General features: G+C 34.9%; 6 protein-coding genes and 1 pseudogene across 8 annotated transcripts; 6 read left to right on the top strand and 1 right to left on the bottom strand.

Moving 5' to 3' along the window:
* Positions 1-17: 17 nt before the first annotated feature.
* On the top strand, positions 18-2,056 carry LOC9328817. Its single transcript, XM_021013954.1, has 2 exons — positions 18-383; positions 933-2,056. The coding sequence occupies exons 1-2, from the start codon at positions 64-66 to the stop codon at positions 1,771-1,773; spliced, it is 1,161 nt and encodes a 386-aa protein (XP_020869613.1). The 5' UTR covers positions 18-63; the 3' UTR covers positions 1,774-2,056.
* A 1,117-nt stretch (positions 2,057-3,173) lies between these two features.
* Positions 3,174-4,442, top strand: LOC110224568. Its single transcript, XM_021010796.1, is given in 3 exon segments — positions 3,174-3,513; positions 3,598-3,648; positions 3,650-4,442. Coding segments are annotated over 3 exon segments (1,140 nt in total). The 5' UTR covers positions 3,174-3,193; the 3' UTR covers positions 4,419-4,442.
* Positions 4,443-4,445: 3 nt separating this feature from the next.
* LOC9328816 lies at positions 4,446-5,879 on the top strand. The gene is made up of 3 exons (XM_021010797.1): positions 4,446-4,531; positions 4,624-4,723; positions 4,884-5,879. The coding sequence occupies exons 1-3, from the start codon at positions 4,474-4,476 to the stop codon at positions 5,722-5,724; spliced, it is 999 nt and encodes a 332-aa protein (XP_020866456.1). The 5' UTR covers positions 4,446-4,473; the 3' UTR covers positions 5,725-5,879.
* Positions 5,880-6,990: 1,111 nt separating this feature from the next.
* LOC9328815 lies at positions 6,991-8,132 on the top strand (annotated as a pseudogene).
* Positions 8,133-10,101: 1,969 nt separating this feature from the next.
* LOC9328814 lies at positions 10,102-11,546 on the top strand. The gene is made up of 2 exons (XM_002892706.2): positions 10,102-10,490; positions 10,624-11,546. The coding sequence occupies exons 1-2, from the start codon at positions 10,153-10,155 to the stop codon at positions 11,453-11,455; spliced, it is 1,170 nt and encodes a 389-aa protein (XP_002892752.1). The 5' UTR covers positions 10,102-10,152; the 3' UTR covers positions 11,456-11,546.
* Positions 11,547-13,713: 2,167 nt separating this feature from the next.
* Positions 13,714-14,687, top strand: LOC9326069 (putative F-box protein At1g12855). Its single transcript, XM_021013744.1, has one exon. The coding sequence runs from the start codon at positions 13,714-13,716 to the stop codon at positions 14,683-14,685; it is 972 nt and encodes a 323-aa protein (XP_020869403.1). The 3' UTR covers positions 14,686-14,687.
* On the bottom strand, positions 14,674-17,407 carry LOC9328813 (serine/threonine protein phosphatase 2A 57 kDa regulatory subunit B' theta isoform). Of its 3 annotated transcripts, none has more exons than XM_021012206.1 (3): positions 17,144-17,407; positions 15,444-16,683; positions 14,674-15,203 (listed from the first exon to the last, which is right to left on the bottom strand). In XM_021012206.1, the coding sequence occupies exons 2-3, from the start codon at positions 16,614-16,616 to the stop codon at positions 14,889-14,891; spliced, it is 1,488 nt and encodes a 495-aa protein (XP_020867865.1). In that variant the 5' UTR covers positions 16,617-16,683; positions 17,144-17,407; the 3' UTR covers positions 14,674-14,888. The 3 variants fall into 3 exon arrangements, with proteins under 3 accessions (XP_020867865.1, XP_020867867.1, XP_020867868.1); XM_021012208.1 differs by having other exon boundaries at positions 17,226-17,407; XM_021012209.1 differs by lacking the exon at positions 17,144-17,407 and adding an exon at positions 16,794-16,897.
* Between the last annotated feature and the right edge of the window lie 697 nt (positions 17,408-18,104).

Below are 18,104 nucleotides of genomic sequence, written 5' to 3'. Positions count from 1 at the left end.
GCCTATAAAGATGAAGCCAAAGCTCCTTCTCCAAGTATCACCATCACAAGAACCAAACTAAAGATGTATGTTACAAGGCGTTTATCGGAATACCAGAAAAAACCATCGGAGCTGAAACTGCTTCCACCGGAAGGTCCAAACTCCGGAATAATGGTGATTCAAGACGAAGAATCACAGGCCACTTGCTGCTTTGGTTCTTGCTATGAGGGTAGACTTAAAGGCTTGCCGTTTCCACAAAACGTGAAGCTCAATGTAGCTTATACTAGTGGAGGAGGAGAACACCAGACAACACATCTTACTCCAGTTGTGTTCATCCCTGTTCTTGATCAGCCATTGTCTTCAAACCTTTACTATGTTATACAAAGGCGTGGGAAGCATACTGGGTATTATATATTACTTGTCATCTCAATATTTTCACTGTTTGCTTTAGGATTTAAGAATTGTTACTGTCAACATTTTTACAGTTCTGAAATGTTTACTTCTGAAAAACAAATATATACGCTTTTTGTGGCTTTAGCTTTGATTATAACATTGAGGGTCTTTATTAGAAAGTGACTTACAGACTAATATATTGAAATGAATGCACTACAGAAGAAATGAATTTTTTGTCATAAATTGTTTATGCAAAATTGTGCTTACGATTATTTTTATGTCACAAAATGTATAAAATAGGTAGGTTGCAATATACGTGTTGATGTTGACTTTTTGTTGCAATAAGAATTTCAATTTTAAAGATCGACTGGTTTTAGTCTTTTAGAGACAATGACTTGCGCAAAATTTGTAGTAACTATTGATTTTGCTATATTGGTGTTTGCATATATGATATGGTAGGCCTAAACTATTGACAACTTGTAAGTTTCATTCAGACATTTTGATATTGTGATTACTATTAACTATATAGGTTTTGTTTAATTGTGAATTTGTGATTATAGGAAAGCATCTGCAAGTGCAAAAGAGGAGGAGAGAGTTTCAAGCTGCTTTTGCTTTAGCTATGTTCCTGAAGCTAAGCCTCAAGAAGCTGATCCTTATGACATATACCAACAATTCGAGATCCATCAACGTCGATCATCATCTCGCTATTACTCTGCCACTTCTGTTGCTTCTGATGGTGTGCCACCAGATTACCTTAAGAGAAAAGATTGGTGGGTCAGTTACTCGACTTCGCACGACTTTGGTCTAAGAGATGATGCTAAAGGGATTAACACAAAGCCTCGCTTAGACTCAGAGCTTACTAGTTTAGGTAAGAGTGCTGAGGTAGGGAAATGGTATGTTCCTTTCATATTTGTGATGGAAGGAGATGTAAAAGATCAGATGAAGCAATCAACGTTTTACAGCGTGACACTTCAACAAAGATGGGAAGAAGTTTTCTTCTGCGAAAACATTAGCAATGAACATTTTGAGGTTGTAGTTGATGTTGATGTAGAAACAGAATTGGTGAAGCTTGAGGGACAAGAAACTCAGTTGAGAGAGGCAAAAGGTGATGGAGTTGTTTGGTTTAGTGTATTAAGGGATGAGAAAGAAGACAAGAAGATAGGTCTTGGGTCTGTGGTCGTGGAGAGGATGAAATGGGAAGAGGAAAAGTTTGGGTGGTTAAACAAAGGCGGAAGATTTAGCATTAAAAAATCAGAGCGATTTGAAGGCGGTTCATCGCATTGGAAGAGCTATCGATGTTATGTATTGATAGAGAGCTTTGAGTTGAAGAGGATGGATGGGAGCTTGGTGTTGACATACGAGTTTAGGCATGTTGATAAGTTAAAGAGCAAGTGGGATTGAGTTTCTTTCATCTTTGTAACAGTTTCTTCGTGTGTCATCGTTTGGTTCAATAATCAATTTAATGAATAAGTTTTACGCAATTTCATGTACTATAAATCTTAAGTTCACATTTAATTTTCTATAAATGTCAATTTAATGAATCCAAATTTAGTTGATCATTTTTCTTACATGTCTTAACTACTTCCTTTGTTATCATTTTTAATCTCATGGCATAACACATGTTGTAATTATCACTCCAACAATTTTTGTAAACGCTCCATTTTTATATAAAATTAACTTCTATAGAAAAAATGGTTAAGTTCATTTGACTCCGCCTTTCCCACCGGAGTTCGACTCCAGTAAGTCGCGTTACTCCGCGTAGTAGGGATTGACTATGGATCGGCCTTGTTGATCCAAAGATGTCAAAAAAAAAAAAAAAAAAAATAGAAAAAAAAAACAAAATCTTCCTTGAAAATTGCTGATAATATGTTTTGGATTCTAACCAATTTAAAAGTCTTCACATACAAGTCTAGTCATGTTTATAAGTTGAAGAGAAAGTGAGATTCAGATCTTATCCAACTTGATTTTCATGTCTGCATAATTTATTTAATTTTATGATGTCTCTTAAATTCTACTTCGAAGGTTATGTTTTTTGGGGGCTCTGTTTCAACTTTCAACACAAAAGAACAGATTTGCTCAAATGACCATATATGAATTATGAAGTAAAGGTCATAAACTTTGGAACTAAAAGTGGATTATAAAACCTATATTAATTGACAAATTTTAAAAATAATGTGATGTGACTTAAAAACTGCCAGAAAAAAAGACTTCCATGAAAGCAAAGTCAAGATCTTGGAAAAGTCTTTTAGTTTTATCTTCTGCTCTTACATTGAATTGATGTAAACCCTGTTAACGATTCTTGTTGCTTCTGCCACAACTAGATTTTAGTCACTTTTCTTATTCCTTATCTCAATTTCTTGAAGGTTTGAGATGGTTGAGTTACTTGACTTGTGATTTTTTTGGTTTGAGGGTTGATGCTATTGCTTGGAATCGGGAGCCTAGGAAATTTATTGAGTTAGAGTGGTTGGAGCGTTGAATGCTTGACTGCTGAAAGTTTTTTTAGTTTTGAGTGATGATGCAAAAGGTGTGGACAGAATCTTCATGATGCATGCAGAAAAGTGTGATGATACAGAGAGGCAAAGACTTTATTTATACTATTCTATAGACACTTGATGAGAGGTGACATTAGGGTAGGCCAAGATCTTTATGTAGAACAAGTAAGTTTCCAAGGTATTTCCTACAACGAGCCAGCCAGAAAAGTCAAGTCACCTTGTGTTCTAAAAACTTGTTCAATCTATAAAATATTATGATCCAAGTTTTTCTCCAAGTCCAGATATAAACGATTACTCGATTTGCTTTACTCTTATAAAAACCAGTAGAAATGTATGTTACAAGGCGTTTGTCAGAGTACCAGAGAAATCCAGCAGAGCTAACACAGCCTCCTCCTGATGGACCAAACTCTGGAATTTTGGTAATCCAAGACCAACACTCACAAACACATCCATGCTGCTTCGGCTTGTGTTTGGTCGTCGACTCTTTTCTAAGTGGTTTGCCCTTGCCGCAAAATCTTAAGCTCGCAGCCAGATTCAATGCTGGAGAAGATGACGCTACTTGTGACCCAGTTCTGTTCATTCCGGTTCTCGGTAAGCCTCTATCTTCAAACTGTTACTACGCTATCAAACGAGGGGGCAAGCATTCAGGGTATGACTTTGAATCTTGAAGATCTGAAATCTTGAATCTTTCGTGTTATATAACCTAAAAAGTTTCTAATATTTTTGGTTGCAGCGAAGCGCCTGCTAGTGGGAAAGAGGAAGACAGAGTCCCCTGCTGCTTTTGCTAGTTATGTTCCTGAAGGCAAACCAAAACAGCTAGATCCTTATGACATGTACCAACAGTTCATGATCCATCAAAAGAAACCATCCTCGCGCTATTACTACGCGACATCTGTTGCGCCTGACGGAGTCCCACCATGGTTCCTTAAGAAAAATAAGTGGACAGTTGAATACTCGAGGTTCCAAGACTTTGAACTTAGAGATGATGCAAAAGGACTAAACACAGAGCTTCGTACCGAGCTTCTTGGTCTTGGTATGAGTGTTGTGGTTGGGAAGTGGTACGTCCCTTTTATATTCGTTAAGGAAAGAGACGTAGAGGATCAGATCAAGAGATCGATGTATTACAGCATGACTCTTGAACAAAGATGGGAAGAAGTTTTCTCTTATGAGAACGATAAAAGCGAAAACCGTGATGTTGTAGTTGATGTAGAGTTAGATACTGAAGTTGTTAAGGTTGATGGACAAGAGATTGCAAGAGGTGTTGAAGCAAATGGGTTTGTTTGGTTTGGGGTTGGAGAACAAAAGATCGGTTTAGGATCAGTTGTTGTTGAGAGGATGAAATGGGAAGAAGAGAGATTCGGGTGGACAGGCAAAGGCGACCAGGAGCGATCAATGACAGTTGAGAGAGTGGAGAAATCAACATATGGTAGCTTTTGGAAGAGTTATCATTGTTATGTTCTGATAGAGAGCTTTGTCTTGAAGAGAATGGATAAGAGTTTGGTCTTAACATATGAGTTTACACATGTAGATAAGCTCAAAACCAAATGGGATTAAGCTTATCACGCAACGAATCTGCAAAAGCTTATCATGTAGATAAGCTCAAAACCAAATGAGAAGTTATAGTGATCCTCAGAACACAAAAGTCACTGTCAGATTCAAAGTCGGAAGTTAGTTATTTTTTCTGTTAACTCCTTAAATCTCTTTCAAACTTGTTCATTTCCTCTGTTTCTGTTTCTTATGAGATTTGTTTTCAATATAGAGGCTGTCTTTCTTGACCCGGTCGCGTTCATCCCCGTTGTTCATCAACCACCTTCATCTAATCTTTACTACGTTATAAGGCAAAGCGGGAATCACATAGGGTGATTTTCTACCTTGATGTGTCTTTAGCTATTGACTAAGTAGTTCTATAGAATGATTATGTAACTTTAGAATCTTAAATCTGTCTTGTGTTTTGTTTGTTATATAGCATATATTTTCATTTACAGGAACCCTCAAAGTTTACTCCTTTTAAATTTGCAGTGAAGCATGTGTTAGTGCAAAAGAAGGGGACAGAGCTTCTTGTTGCATGTGCTTTACTTATATGCCTGATGCTGAACCAAGGCCTCTAGATCCTTTTGACATAAACCAACAATTTGAGATCCATCAAAGTGGATCATCAACCCAGAAGTTCTTTGCTACATCTGTTGCTTCAGACGGAATACCACCTCAGTTCCTGACGAAAAAAGGTTGGGTGGTTATTTCCTTGCCTATCGAAGAAAATGCTTTGATTGATGATGCAAAGGGAATAGTTGACGCAAAGCTGCGCTATGAGTTTCCTGATTTCGATAAGAGCGTTGTAGTTGGGAAATGGTATGTTCCCTTCTTATTTGTTAAGGATGGTGATGCAAAAGATCAGATGAATAAATCAATGTATTATAGTATGACGCTTCAGCAAAGATTTGAAGAGGTTTTCTTCTGTGAAAACGTTGACAACAATAAATATCGTGAGGTTGTAGTTGATGTGGAGGTAGAAACAGAAGTGGTCAAGCTTGAAGGAGACAAGATTGCAAGAGAGATAAAAGGTGTGAATTCAGATGGAGTTGTGTGGTTTAGTGTCTCAGCGACTGATAAGATTGGTCTTGGGTCTGTGGTCTTGGAGAGGATGAAATGGGAAGAGGAGAGGTTTGGTTGGTCGAACAAAGGCGATGAACTAAGGTCTAGCATTAAGAGAACTGAGAAATTTGAAGGCGGTGGACCGCATTGGAAGAGTTATAGATGCTATGTACTGGTAGAGAGCTTTGAATTGAAGAGAGCTGATGGGAGTTTGGTATTGACATATGAGTTTAAACATGTTGATAAGTTGAAGAGCAAGTGGGATTGAGTTTATTTCAGCTTCTTTGTTTGTTATGTGTGCAATTTATGGTGTGGTCATTTTAATGAGAGCTTTATGCAAGTTAATGTGTTATAACTTGAAGCTCTCATACATATTTGTAAAGTTTATATATAATAAATCTCCATGATAATGTTTATGAACCTCTTCTTAAAGGTGAACTTTGGACTTCAAAAGTGGATAAAACCATAACAGTTATTTGTAATAACGTTGCAGAAAAGCATTAGCTAGAGCAAAGAGGAAAACAGAGTCCCCTGTTTCTTTTGTTTCAGTTTTCTTCCAGAAGCTGAACCACAAGAAGCAGATCCTTATGACATATATCACCAAGTTAAGATCCATCAACAGAAATCATCCTCTTGTAGATACTTTGCAACCTCCGTTGCTCATAATGGGGAACCACCAGAGTTTCTTAAGAGAAAGTATTGGACCGTTGAGTATTCGAATTCCCGGGAAATTGGTTTGACAGGTGATGCAAAAGGGATCAACACTACAGATAATGTGGATACAGATGTTGTGGTAGGGAAAGAAAGAGATGCAAAGGATCAGATTAAGGGCTCAACTTATTACAGCATGACGCTTAAACAAAGATGGGAAGAGGTTTATTCTTGCGAAACACGCTTAAGTTTCTTTCATCTTGTTCAGTTTCTTTGTGTGTCATCTTGTGGTTCAATAGTCAGTTTAATGAATTCTGAATTTATTTGATCATTCTTATTAAATGTTTTAACTACTTTCATTGGTTATTATTTTTAATATTAGCACATGCTGTAATCATCATTCCAACAACTTTTGTAAACACTCCATTGTAATATAAATTAACTTCTATAAGAAAACAAACAAAATCTTCTTTGAAAGTTGCTGATAACGTGCTTTGATTCTACCAATTTAAAAGTCTTCACATACAAGTTTAGACATGTTTATAAGTTGAAGAGAAAGTGAGATTCAGATCTTATCCAACTTGATTCTCATGTCTGCATAATAATTTATATAATTTTATGATGTCTCTTAAATTCTGCTTCAAAGGTTCTGTTTTTTGGGAGCTCTGTTTCAACACAAAAGGTCTGTTCAGCAGATTGCTCAAATGAACATATCTGAAGTAAAGTCAAGATCTTGGAAAAGTCTTTAGACAGTACCGCGTAAAACATTGTTTATTCACTTTAATTTCTTTTTTTTTTTTTTGTTATCAAATTATGCTACTCTTTATATATACGAATCACAAAAACCACTGAAATTTTATAACTTATCAATTCACCACCAAACATGTATGTTACAAGGCGTTTGGCTGGACTTAAAGGCTTACCGTTTCCACAGAACGCGAAGCTGACTGTGAGTTACAGCATCACAGTTAATAACGTGACCACTGCTTATCGTGATCCTGTCGTTTTCATTCCGGTGCTTGATCAGCCCTTATCTTCAAACTGACCGTTACTACGCGATTAAACGAAGCGGGAAACACTCAGGGTATGATTTGACTTAGAATTACGCAAAATTTCAACTTTCTTGATTTCGGATGTGATATTTCAAGAATATAGGATAATCTAAGAAACAAGTCTTTATGTTGTAACTTTGTGTTGTAGAGAAGCTTCGGCTAATGCGAAAGAGGAAGACAGAGTCCCCTGCTGTTTTTGTTTCAGCTATGTTCCTGAAGCTAAGCCACAACAACCAGATCCATATGATATATACCAACAATTTGAGATCCATCAACCGAAATCACTGTCGAGAAATTACTTTGCGACATCCGTTGCTCCTGATGGGGTACCACCAGAGTTTCTTAAGAGAAAGTATTGGACTGTTGAGTACTCGACATCAGAAGACTTTGGTCTAAGAGATGATGCAAAAGGTATTTACAATGAGATTCGTTCTGAGCTTCCTAATGATGTGAATGCAAGTGTTGTGGTAGGAAAATGGTATGTCCCTTTCATATCTGTGAAGGAAGGAAATGCAAAGGAGCAGCTTAAGAGTTCAACTTATTATAGCATGATTCTTATCCAAAGATGGGAAGAGGTTTACTCTTGTGAAAAGGCTTACAACGAGAACCGCGAGGCTGTAATTAATGTTGAAGTGGAAACAGAAGTTGTGAGGGACAAGAGATTGGGAAGAAGGCAAAAAGTGTGGATGAAAATGGGGTTGTTTGGTTTGAGGTTGCAAACAAAAGGATGGGTTTGAGAACTGCGGTGACTGAGAGGATGAAATGGGAAGAGGAGAGATTCGGGTGGAAAAGCGAACCGCGGAGAGCAGTGGTTAAGAGATCTGAGAGATTTGATGGAGGTGGTTCGAATTGGAAGAATTATAGATGTTATGTGTTTGTGGAGAGCTTTGAGTTGAGGAGAAAGGATGAGAGTTTAGTGTTGGCATTTGAGTTTAAACATGTTGATAAGTTGAGAACCAAGTGGGAATCATGAGAGGATCTTTTTTTTTTCTTAAAATCTTCCAAAAACTATCCTTTCAATTTCTTTAGTAAAACCACATTTAAAAAATCTTCAATCGGAAAAAACTAGTTTTTTTGAAAACAAAAACCATAACAAAATATAGTAAACATTCAAGGTTTTAAATTTTTTGTAAGATTTAAGAAGAAAAATAACTGTTAAAAATGCAGAAATGGTTTCCGGAGATTGATGATCATCATTTTTTTCTTTCTTTTTTTAGTGATCATATTTATGTTTTACATTTATCGTCTAATGCAAAACGGGCTGGTGTAAGAAAATTATCTAGACTGGGCTTTATAGGTGAGATTTACATTGAATATGTGAGCCCAAATGCTTTCATCTTTTTTTGTTTGAAACACTTGGAGATATCAACGAGGCCCATTGTTAAAGATCTGTACAACAAAGGCCTATAAAATTATTGAGCCTCCCCTGATGACGTAGGCAAGTCAACGTAAGCATTACTCGTTATATTTAGAATCTTCTTTGAAAATTGCTGATTGTAACTTGCCTTTTTGATTTTAGGGACTATGAGTGTAAATGGTAACATGAAAAAAATATTCAGCCAGATTCAGCTAGATTCAGCAATTCCGCAGTTACCATTTGCATAAAACTAAATTCAGCTGAATTCAGCCAGATTCAACAGTTTTTCCAACATCAACAGATACATAGTATGTTCATTTCAGATAAAATTTAGATTATAGCGATTCACAACTCGAATTAAAATATTTTTGGCTATTAAAAATTACACATCAAATTTATATTTTAAAATAAGTTAGATCATACAAATACGATATATGAATAATTCATACACATAAAATCATTACCAGAATAGACAAGAGACATATTTATGTTCAGATATCTATAGATAATTTTAATAAATTTTAGATACTTAAATATAATTTTCTAAATTTTTGCAAAAATAACTCATACTTATGCTAAAATAATATTTAAAATATCAAATTAAAAAAAAATTGTTATTCATCCTAATCATATTAAGGATTTAAACTACTAGAGAACAATAAAAAATCAATAAAATAATCTATACTATATTATCATGTTTATTTTTAAATTAATTTTTCAATAAAACTTTGACAAAGCTTTCTATTAATTAATTATATCTTTTTAATAGTTCAAAAATTAGATTTAGAAGAACAACTCAATTTTGCTAAAAATATATTAATTATAGTATTTATTTATTGGTATAAGAGTTAATTAGACTATTAGATAATTTTATCTATTTTATTTAGATATTTTTCCTTAGTTATTCTATTAATATTCGTAATTATTTGACGATATTTCGGTTAAAGTCTTAATTATTTCGACAGATTCTGCTGAAAAACACAAAAATTCAGCTAGATTCAGCGGTTACCATTTGAAAATGTTAAAATTCAGCCAGATTCAGCTTAAAATCACTAAAAATTCAGCCAGATTCAGCAATTCAGCCGGATTCCTCGGTTACCATTTAGACCCATGATTAAATAAAAGTCTTCACATACGAATTTAGACATGTTTATAAATTGAAGAGAAAATGGGGATTAAGAGCTTATCCAACTTTATACTCTTATCTGCAATTTATAATTTATTAATTTTATGATGCCTCTAAAATTTTGCTTCGATGTTTCTGTTTTTTTTTTTTTTTGGGTGCTCTGTTTCAACACAAAAGCTCTGTTCTGCAGATTGCTCAAATGAACAAATACGAAGAAGTAAAGGTCATAACTTTGGAATTCTAAGTGGATAATAACTCAAAAATTGAGTTTAAAACAATGTGAGGTGACTTAGAAACTGCCAGAACAAAAAAGACTTCCGTATAAGCCAAGTCAAGATCTTAGAAAAGTCTTTTAGACAGAACCACGTAAAAGTTTCTTTCATTCTTTTTTTTTTGGGGTTACAAATTTTTCTTCTTCTTCTTATCCTACTCTACATATATATAGACCCAATCACAACTCATATGAATCACAAAAACCACTGAAATATCTTCACCGGTTATAACAAAAAAATGTATGTTACAAGGCGTTTGTCGGAATACCAAAGAAACAGATCGGAGTTGCCGGAAAGTCCAAACTCCGGCGTACTTATAATTCAAGATGATGAGTCAAAGCCAACTTGTTGCTTCGGATCTTGCTACGAGGCTAAACTCAAAGGCTTACCGTTTCCACAGAACGCGAAGCTGAGTGTATATGAAAGCCGCACATTTCTTGAGAAGACCCTTACTCATCTTCTGTCTCAGTCCATTACTTATGTTCCTGTCGAGCCTGTCGTTTTCATTCCGGTTCTTGATCAACCGGTATCTTCAAACCGTTACTATGCCATTAAAGGAAGCGGGAAACACTCAGGGTATGTATGACTTAGTAGAATGAAGCAAAATCTAAACTTTCTTGATTTTTGACGTGATTTACAAGGATTTGCATATAGAGTATTGATTAGTAACTCTAAGAAACAAGTCTTTATTTGTAACTTTGTGTTGTAGAGAAGCTTCGGCTAATGCGAAGGAGGAAGACAGAGTCCCCTGCTGTTTTTGTTTCAGCTATGTTCCTGAAGCTAAGCCACAAGAAGCAGATCCTAATGACATATATCAGCAATTCCAGATCCATCAAAAACGATCATCATCTCGCTGTTACACTGCCACTTCTGTTGCTCCTAACGGGATACCACCAAAGTTTCTAAAGACAAAGTATTGGAACGTTGAGTATTCGACATCAAAAGACTTTGGTCTAAGAGATGATGCAAAAGGTATTTACACTGAGATTCGTTCTGAGCTTCCTAATGATGTGAATACAAGTGTTGTGGTAGGAAAATGGTATGTCCCTTTCATATTTGTGAAGGAAGGAAATGCAAAGGATCAGCTTAAGAGCTCGACTTATTACAGCATGATTCTTATTAAAAGATGGGAAGAGGTTTATTCTTGTGAAAACGCGTATAACGAAAACCGCGAAGTTGTTGTTAATGTTGAAGTGGAAACAGAAGTTGTGAAGCATGAGGGACAAGAGATTGGGAAAAATACAAAAAGTGTGGATGAAAATGGGGTTGTTTGGTTTGCGGTTGCAGACAAGAGGATAGGTTTGAGATCTGCGGTCATGGAGAGAATGAAATGGGAAGAGGAGAGATTCGGGTGGAAGATCGAACCGCAAAGAGCAGTGGTTAAGAAATCTGAGAGATTTGATGGAGGCGGTTCGAATTGGAAGAGTTATAGATGTTATGTGTTTGTGGAGAGCTTTGAGTTGAGGAGAAAGGATGAGAGTTTAGTATTGTCATTTGATTTTAAACATGTTGATAAGTTGAGAACCAAGTGGGAATCATGAAAGATTCTTATGTTTAAGTATGTGTGTTGGTAATGTTTCCTTTGTGTGTGATAAGCTAATAAAAATTTGGAGTTTCTTTCGTTTGCAAAAAGTTTGGCAACAGTTAGTTTAAAATTTATGAATCCTGGCCAATTATCTATCTAAATTCTACAGTGAGTTTTTAAGTGTTCAGATTCTTGGGACAATGTTGCGAGAACCTATTAACAAGCTTCAACAAACAAGAAAATAAGAATTAAAGATGAAAAGAGGAAACCATCTTATTACATCTTTCCATAACATATGAAATCTATAATTTATACCAAAAAAAATTTAGTATCTTTAATTAGAACTTAAATGAAATATGAATCTAAAAACTATATGCCAAATATATTTAGTATTTTTAATTAGAATTTAAATGAAATACTTAATATAGATCTAAAAACTATATGCCAAAAGTTAGTTTATTAATATATATTGTTAAATATGGATCTATGATATTACATAAACGTGCCATTTTAAATTTTATTTAAATTTAACAATATGTTTTGATATAATATAAAAAAAAAGATAAAATTACGTAAAACATAAGGAAAACATAAGAGAATATAGGTGAAATAATAATAAAATACGTGTGAATTTAAAGTTTTGAATCAATAGTTCTTTCTTATCATCTCCCTGCCGATTGCGTTTGGTACCACTGCCCTCAGGTTTCTCATGATCTGGTGGTTCTGGTTTCTTCGAGTCGAGCAGGAAGTGAAGTCTTCCTTGAACTTCACTTTTGGTCATTCACATTTCCTCGGCAATGGCATGAATCTTGTCTCTCCCTTTTTCGCCGGCAACAATAATTAGTCTTGCATCTCTCTCGAACTCCTTTTGACCCTTTGATTTCATTATCTTCTGATTTTCGCAAATGACACTGATGAAGAAGAGCAAAGGCAATGGGCGGTTTATATAGAAATGAAAAGATACGCGTATAGACAAAAACAGAAACAACTTCAAGTCTAAGCTCTAACCTTCACTTTTACTAAATTGAAGCTATGATTATACTATCAGTTGTGGTGGTTTAAAGTAATTTTTGGATTTTAAAAGCAAGTTCCTAACATTTACTTTGTCCTCAAAGATAGTTTCTTTTAACCTGAAGTAAAGCATTTATATCAAGAATACCGTGTGATGAAAATGCAATCACTTTACTATATGTTGCTGATGTTAGTTGTAATCTCGTAGCTAACGCAATTAATTTTTCATATTGGCCTAAAGTTTTTTTTGCTAACGCTAATAAAAAAAAAAACTTCTCTTCATATATTTTCATATTGTTTGTGATGATTAATGATTATCTAAAATTTATTTAGGAATCAGAAGATTTGTCATATAGACAAAAACAGAATAGGAAACAATACATGCCTTGTACTATACTGTAAGTTGTGGGTTTGGACTATACTATAAGTTGTGGGGTTTATATAAATAAATGTATACCAATTTTCTTTGCTAATTATAACTAGACTTAAGAATAATTTTTAGTTACTTTATTAATCCTAAATTTAAATTGTTGAAAATTAACAAAGTAAAAAATATGATGTGGATGCAGTGGGAATGCAAAAGGCTAATTATATTTGACATATATTAAATAAGATATACTAAAAATTTGCTTACTAATCTTATGTATTTACTAATATATTTAGATATTATTCTATTTGAGTTGCTGATGAAAAAAAAATGTAGTTTTGTTCTTAGCTAAAAATAGTATGTGACATTATGCAAAGTTATTACTTTTATTATTATTTTTTGCAAAGTTAAAAATATATAAACAAAAATGGTTTAGTCTATAGAAAAATATCTAAAATATATATATATATATATATATATATATATAAATGGATGAGGAAAAACTTTAAGTACTATAGAATAATTAGAGTAGAAATGTAAGATTTATTTACATTTATGTCTTTCTAACTAAAATGAATCGTATTATTAATATATATATATATATAAAGATGAAGGCATTATATTCATTCATCATCAAAACAAGAAGTCAAGAATGGAGAAAGAGAAGAGGGTGATTGCATCATCATCACGATGGAGTAGTAGTACTACCATACGACGTCCAAGAGGAAATCCTCTTGAGGCTTCCGGTCGAATCAAACATTCGATTCAAGATCGTATCAAAACAGTGGAGATCAACAATTGAATCTCTACGTTTCGCAGAGAAACACTTGAAGTTCGTCGAACAATCCAAAAATGATCCTCCGAAAATCCTATTCGCCTCCAGGGGACATCAATATATGGAGCTTAAGACATTGTGCTTGGAATCTGCTTCTCTTCGAGTCTTCAATCTTCTCTACATCCCTGGACGACTATGCATCGAAATTTCTGGAAGCTGCAATGGTCTTGTTTGTGTCTACCGTGATAGGGAAGTCTACAGTAAGAGGGAGGCACCCATATACGTAGTTAACCCGACCACGAGATGGTTTCGACAACTTCCTCAAGCTAGGTTTCAGATATTAATGCATAAGGCAACATACACTCGGGAAACTTTTACAGACATTAATCCAGTCCCTCGACTAGCGTTCGCAAAGGCCACATTGTGTGATTATAAATTGGTGTGGTTATACAATTCTGATAAATACAATTCTGACGCCATGAGTTTAAACGATGGATTTACCAAGTGCGAGGTTTTCGATTTTAGGGCAAACGCTTGGAGATACTTGACTTGCACTCCAAGGTACCGAATATTTAACGACCAAACCCCAGCATCCGCAAACGGATTAGTTTATTGGCTCACGGAACGATACAATGGTGAAACCAAAGTTATAGTTTTTGATCTTCAAACTGAAACTTTTCGATTGCTACCTAAGAATCCAGCTGCTAGTTCACATCCAGACCATATCGACCTGTGCATTTTGGATAATAGACTCTGTATGTCGAAGAGAAAGCGCGGTACAATGATCCAAAAGATTTGGAGCTTGCAAGTATCATTAGAGGAGACAAGGACAAAGATTTATACTATAGATCTTCGATCTTGTTTATCATGGTCTCAATCTGGATTAATTGCTTTTAGTTGGACCCGCATGGATGTGATTCGACCATGCACACCGGTTGCGATATTGAAGAACAAGGAGATCCTACTCAATCATCGTTATGGTGATGGTCTGGTGAAGTATGATCCACAAACAAAATTTTACTCTTCAATTTACAATCATCTTTCTTGTAGTAGAGTTGTTCCTTATTTCCAGACTTTAATATCTCATATCTAAAACATTGCTTTAACAATCAAGAAGACCAACAAAAATAAAGAAACGATCTTACATCTTTGCAATCTCTTCAAAGAAGACGAATCTGAAACTTTTTCTCACTAAGTTTTTCTGGAGAGATAAAAAAAAAAAAAAACCCAACTTTCCAATGTAGTAAAAAACAAGAAATTACAGAACAAAACCTCTGTCTCTACAACTAAAACATCTTACAATGAACTCTTCTGCTTTTGATTACCAATTTCTTCCAACCGTTTCCATGTCGACTCGCGTTTTGCGTCAATTTCAGCTTCTTTCGATTCATCTTCTCTAAACTTAGCAAGACATTCCTTGAACAACTCTGCATCAATGTCATTAAATATCTTCTGCACGTTTAGTGTCAAGCTATGAACAGCTTGGTTCCAATGCTTCTGAGTGTTTCTTTCCAATGCAGGGAAAATGATTGGAAGAATCACTTTACGGTTCTGCATTATTAGATTCTCGATGTGATCGTTGTTCCATAAGAACAAAGCTCTTTCTGCAACCTGCAAAACAAAATAAAAATATACTCAACCTTTTGTTCTTTCTTGTGCTTGCTTATATAAAGATTCAAGCTTTCATCACAACTTGCACAATGAGTATGCAGGTACTAATCGATCTACGCTTAACAGAAATAATCACAAAGCTTTTAAGTCTATCAAATATCACACATTTCAATCTTGTGAAGAATTGTTCCCATCATTCATCATTCTCAGAATCAGCAAACCGTAGGAAAATACAATTACCTGAAAATGGAGACTGTTCAAACACCGAGCAACTTGGCGAAACAACGGGACCATACATCGCTGGAATTCTGGTGGTTGAGTTGCTTCTAATACTTCCTCTAGCTCGTTTAGAAACATGACTTCTTTGGAACTATTTGTGACGGGCCATGACTTGAGTAGTCCCCTTATAACCGTATCAGCAAGTTTGCAATCTTTTTCCACAAACTGTGTGATACAATAAGACAATTGCTGATGATACATTTGCAAGCTTTTTGGTTTGTGAAGAGGTACCAACGCTCTAACCAGAAACACTTTATGCTCATCTTTAAGCGGCAGAGCAAATCCATTGATGATACTTCCCAAAATCTCTAGAAACTCAGCAATCCCGTTATGTTTCTCAGTCTCGAAAACAAAGCGATAGAAAATGTTGTTAATGGATTTCCTTATGAAAGGACGATGAACCATAAATTTACCATAGATGCGATGTAGAACGGTCTTAAGACAATCTCTTTCTCTAGGATCCTCGGAATCAAATAAATCAAGTATCCGCGAGACAAAAGATTGGTCAATGTATTTCTTAGCCAGCTTGGTGTCTGTCTCGGGTGAAGCAATAAGCCGCAGGAGAATCTCATAGACAAGCTGCAAGTGAGGCCAAGTAGGATCCATAGAAGGCTCTTCTTCCTCCAAGTCTAAGGCATCAATAACTTTATTCTCGCGCGGTTGAGGATTCAAGGTTCTGAATATATTAACAGAAACCATTCTAACCACTTCTTGAATAACCGTTTCGCTGAACTTTCCATTGGGAGAAGCCACATAATCCACAAGCTCAAGCAATGTCTGCCGCTTAATCTCCTTTTCCTTAACGTTCTTCGTTGGATCCGAGAAATCGAACGTTACACAGCACAAGCTGAGTTTTTTCACAAACAAGTTCTGCTTTTCTGCATTTGGAACATCTTTAAAACCCGGCAATGCTTCATACGGCGTAAAACCGTTCCCATTTCCTTTCAAATTCCCATCTTTAAACCCTGAATCAGCAGCAGGTTTTACAGCAGGAGCGTTCTTGGTGTGAGAATTCCCCGGTTTCCCAGCGCCATTATCACTACTTTTGGAAGTAGATGCATTGGAACTAGATGAAGAAGAATGGCTCTTAGAAGAAGACTTCTTAGGAAGCTTACTTAGAATCTGTTTCCACATAGTTTATTAAACTCAGATTCTTCTCTGTTCATATCCCCAAAACAACACCTTATAAGAACAAATTCATCTGAAAAACAAAAGAAAGCAACATCCAGTAAAAATCAGATACTCAGATCAAGAACCTAAAATTGGTGAAGATATTATACTACAAACACACAAACTAGTTAAATCAAGAACCTGAAATGGAGAAAAATCCCTAAATTTACAAAATTTTGTTACAGCAAAACCATCTTTTTTCTTCTTCTTCCTTATTCACTCTCGAAACCCAGAAAAAGAAAAAAATCTTCACTCCAAACCAAAAAAAAATAGAAACTTTGGATTCTGATTCTGAAACAAACGCAATCACAAAATCAAAAAATCAAAGAGAAATCACACATTACAATCTCTGAAACAAGATAAATCGCAAAATCACAATTTTAGGGAAAAGTGACAAACAAAAAACAACAAAATTCGCCGATTGCACAAAACAAAGGTCAACAGTAGAAGAAGAAAAAAAAAACGATGAATAATGAAAACAAAAAACTTACAAAAAAAATCACATTCAAGTTCTTCTTCCAAAAAAAACTCCTTCGTTGTTGTTGATTGACTTCAAATTAACAATCTTTTTACCCTTTTAGATTTGCCTCAATGCGAATTGTTCTTGTTCTTAAGTTTTGTTTTCTTTCTTCTTCTTTGTGATTTGTGTCTTCTCGTGATCCAGTTATCTATCATTCTTTCTTCTCTCCGATGGCTGATCAAACTTTTTTTTCTCAATTCTATTTTAATTTAATTTTCATTTTTTTTTTATTCCCACTTATTTTAATATTGTTTTTTTTTTTTGTGTTCGGTCTGGCCTGCCAGGTCCTCCTATCACTTGAATTATTAATATTTACAGAATTTTCAAGCTGACACTTCACAATGTTTTAAATATCCACACTTTTTGGCCGACCGTAACATTTGTTATACGACATAGTTTTGAATTATGTAATAAACTCGGTTATTTATTGGTTTGGTGTTCGGTTTAGGGTTTGGTTATTGTTTCGTTTCAAAGAGTGTGTGTCTCATTCTTCTTTGTGACATTTTCCGTAGTTACTGGTGCTCCTTTGGGCAAAGAACTTAAGGATCCTAAAGATGTAATCAACCTCATGTCCTTGCTTGATCCCTCTACTGAAAAGAGCAATGCCATTTCGACAAATCGTAGGTAGAGAATAGTATGAATTTTCTAGCAAGATTGTTTTATGAGCTTGAAATTTTTGTTGTTAATGATGGATTTTGAATTGATTTTAAAAATATGATAGCCAACATTTTAAGTAATAAGCGGTTTTACTAAGAAGTTGTCAGGATCGAAGTAGTTTCTTTCAGTAAATACATTCCACTTTTATAGTTATCAATCACTAAAACGGTAACACTTAAGTTCGATATTTTTATGCCGTTAATCTGTTATCTTTTTAATAAAAAAAAATTGATATCGTTTACCGTTATTTTCGTGCTAATTTTTTTTACTAGTTT

Source organism: Arabidopsis lyrata, assembly GCF_000004255.2.
Source record: "Arabidopsis lyrata subsp. lyrata unplaced genomic scaffold ARALYscaffold_1, whole genome shotgun sequence".
Taxonomy (NCBI): Eukaryota; Viridiplantae; Streptophyta; class Magnoliopsida; order Brassicales; family Brassicaceae; genus Arabidopsis; species Arabidopsis lyrata.
The sequence above is the reverse complement of the archived record's forward strand: the minus strand, read 5'-3'. Positions and strand labels throughout refer to the sequence as shown.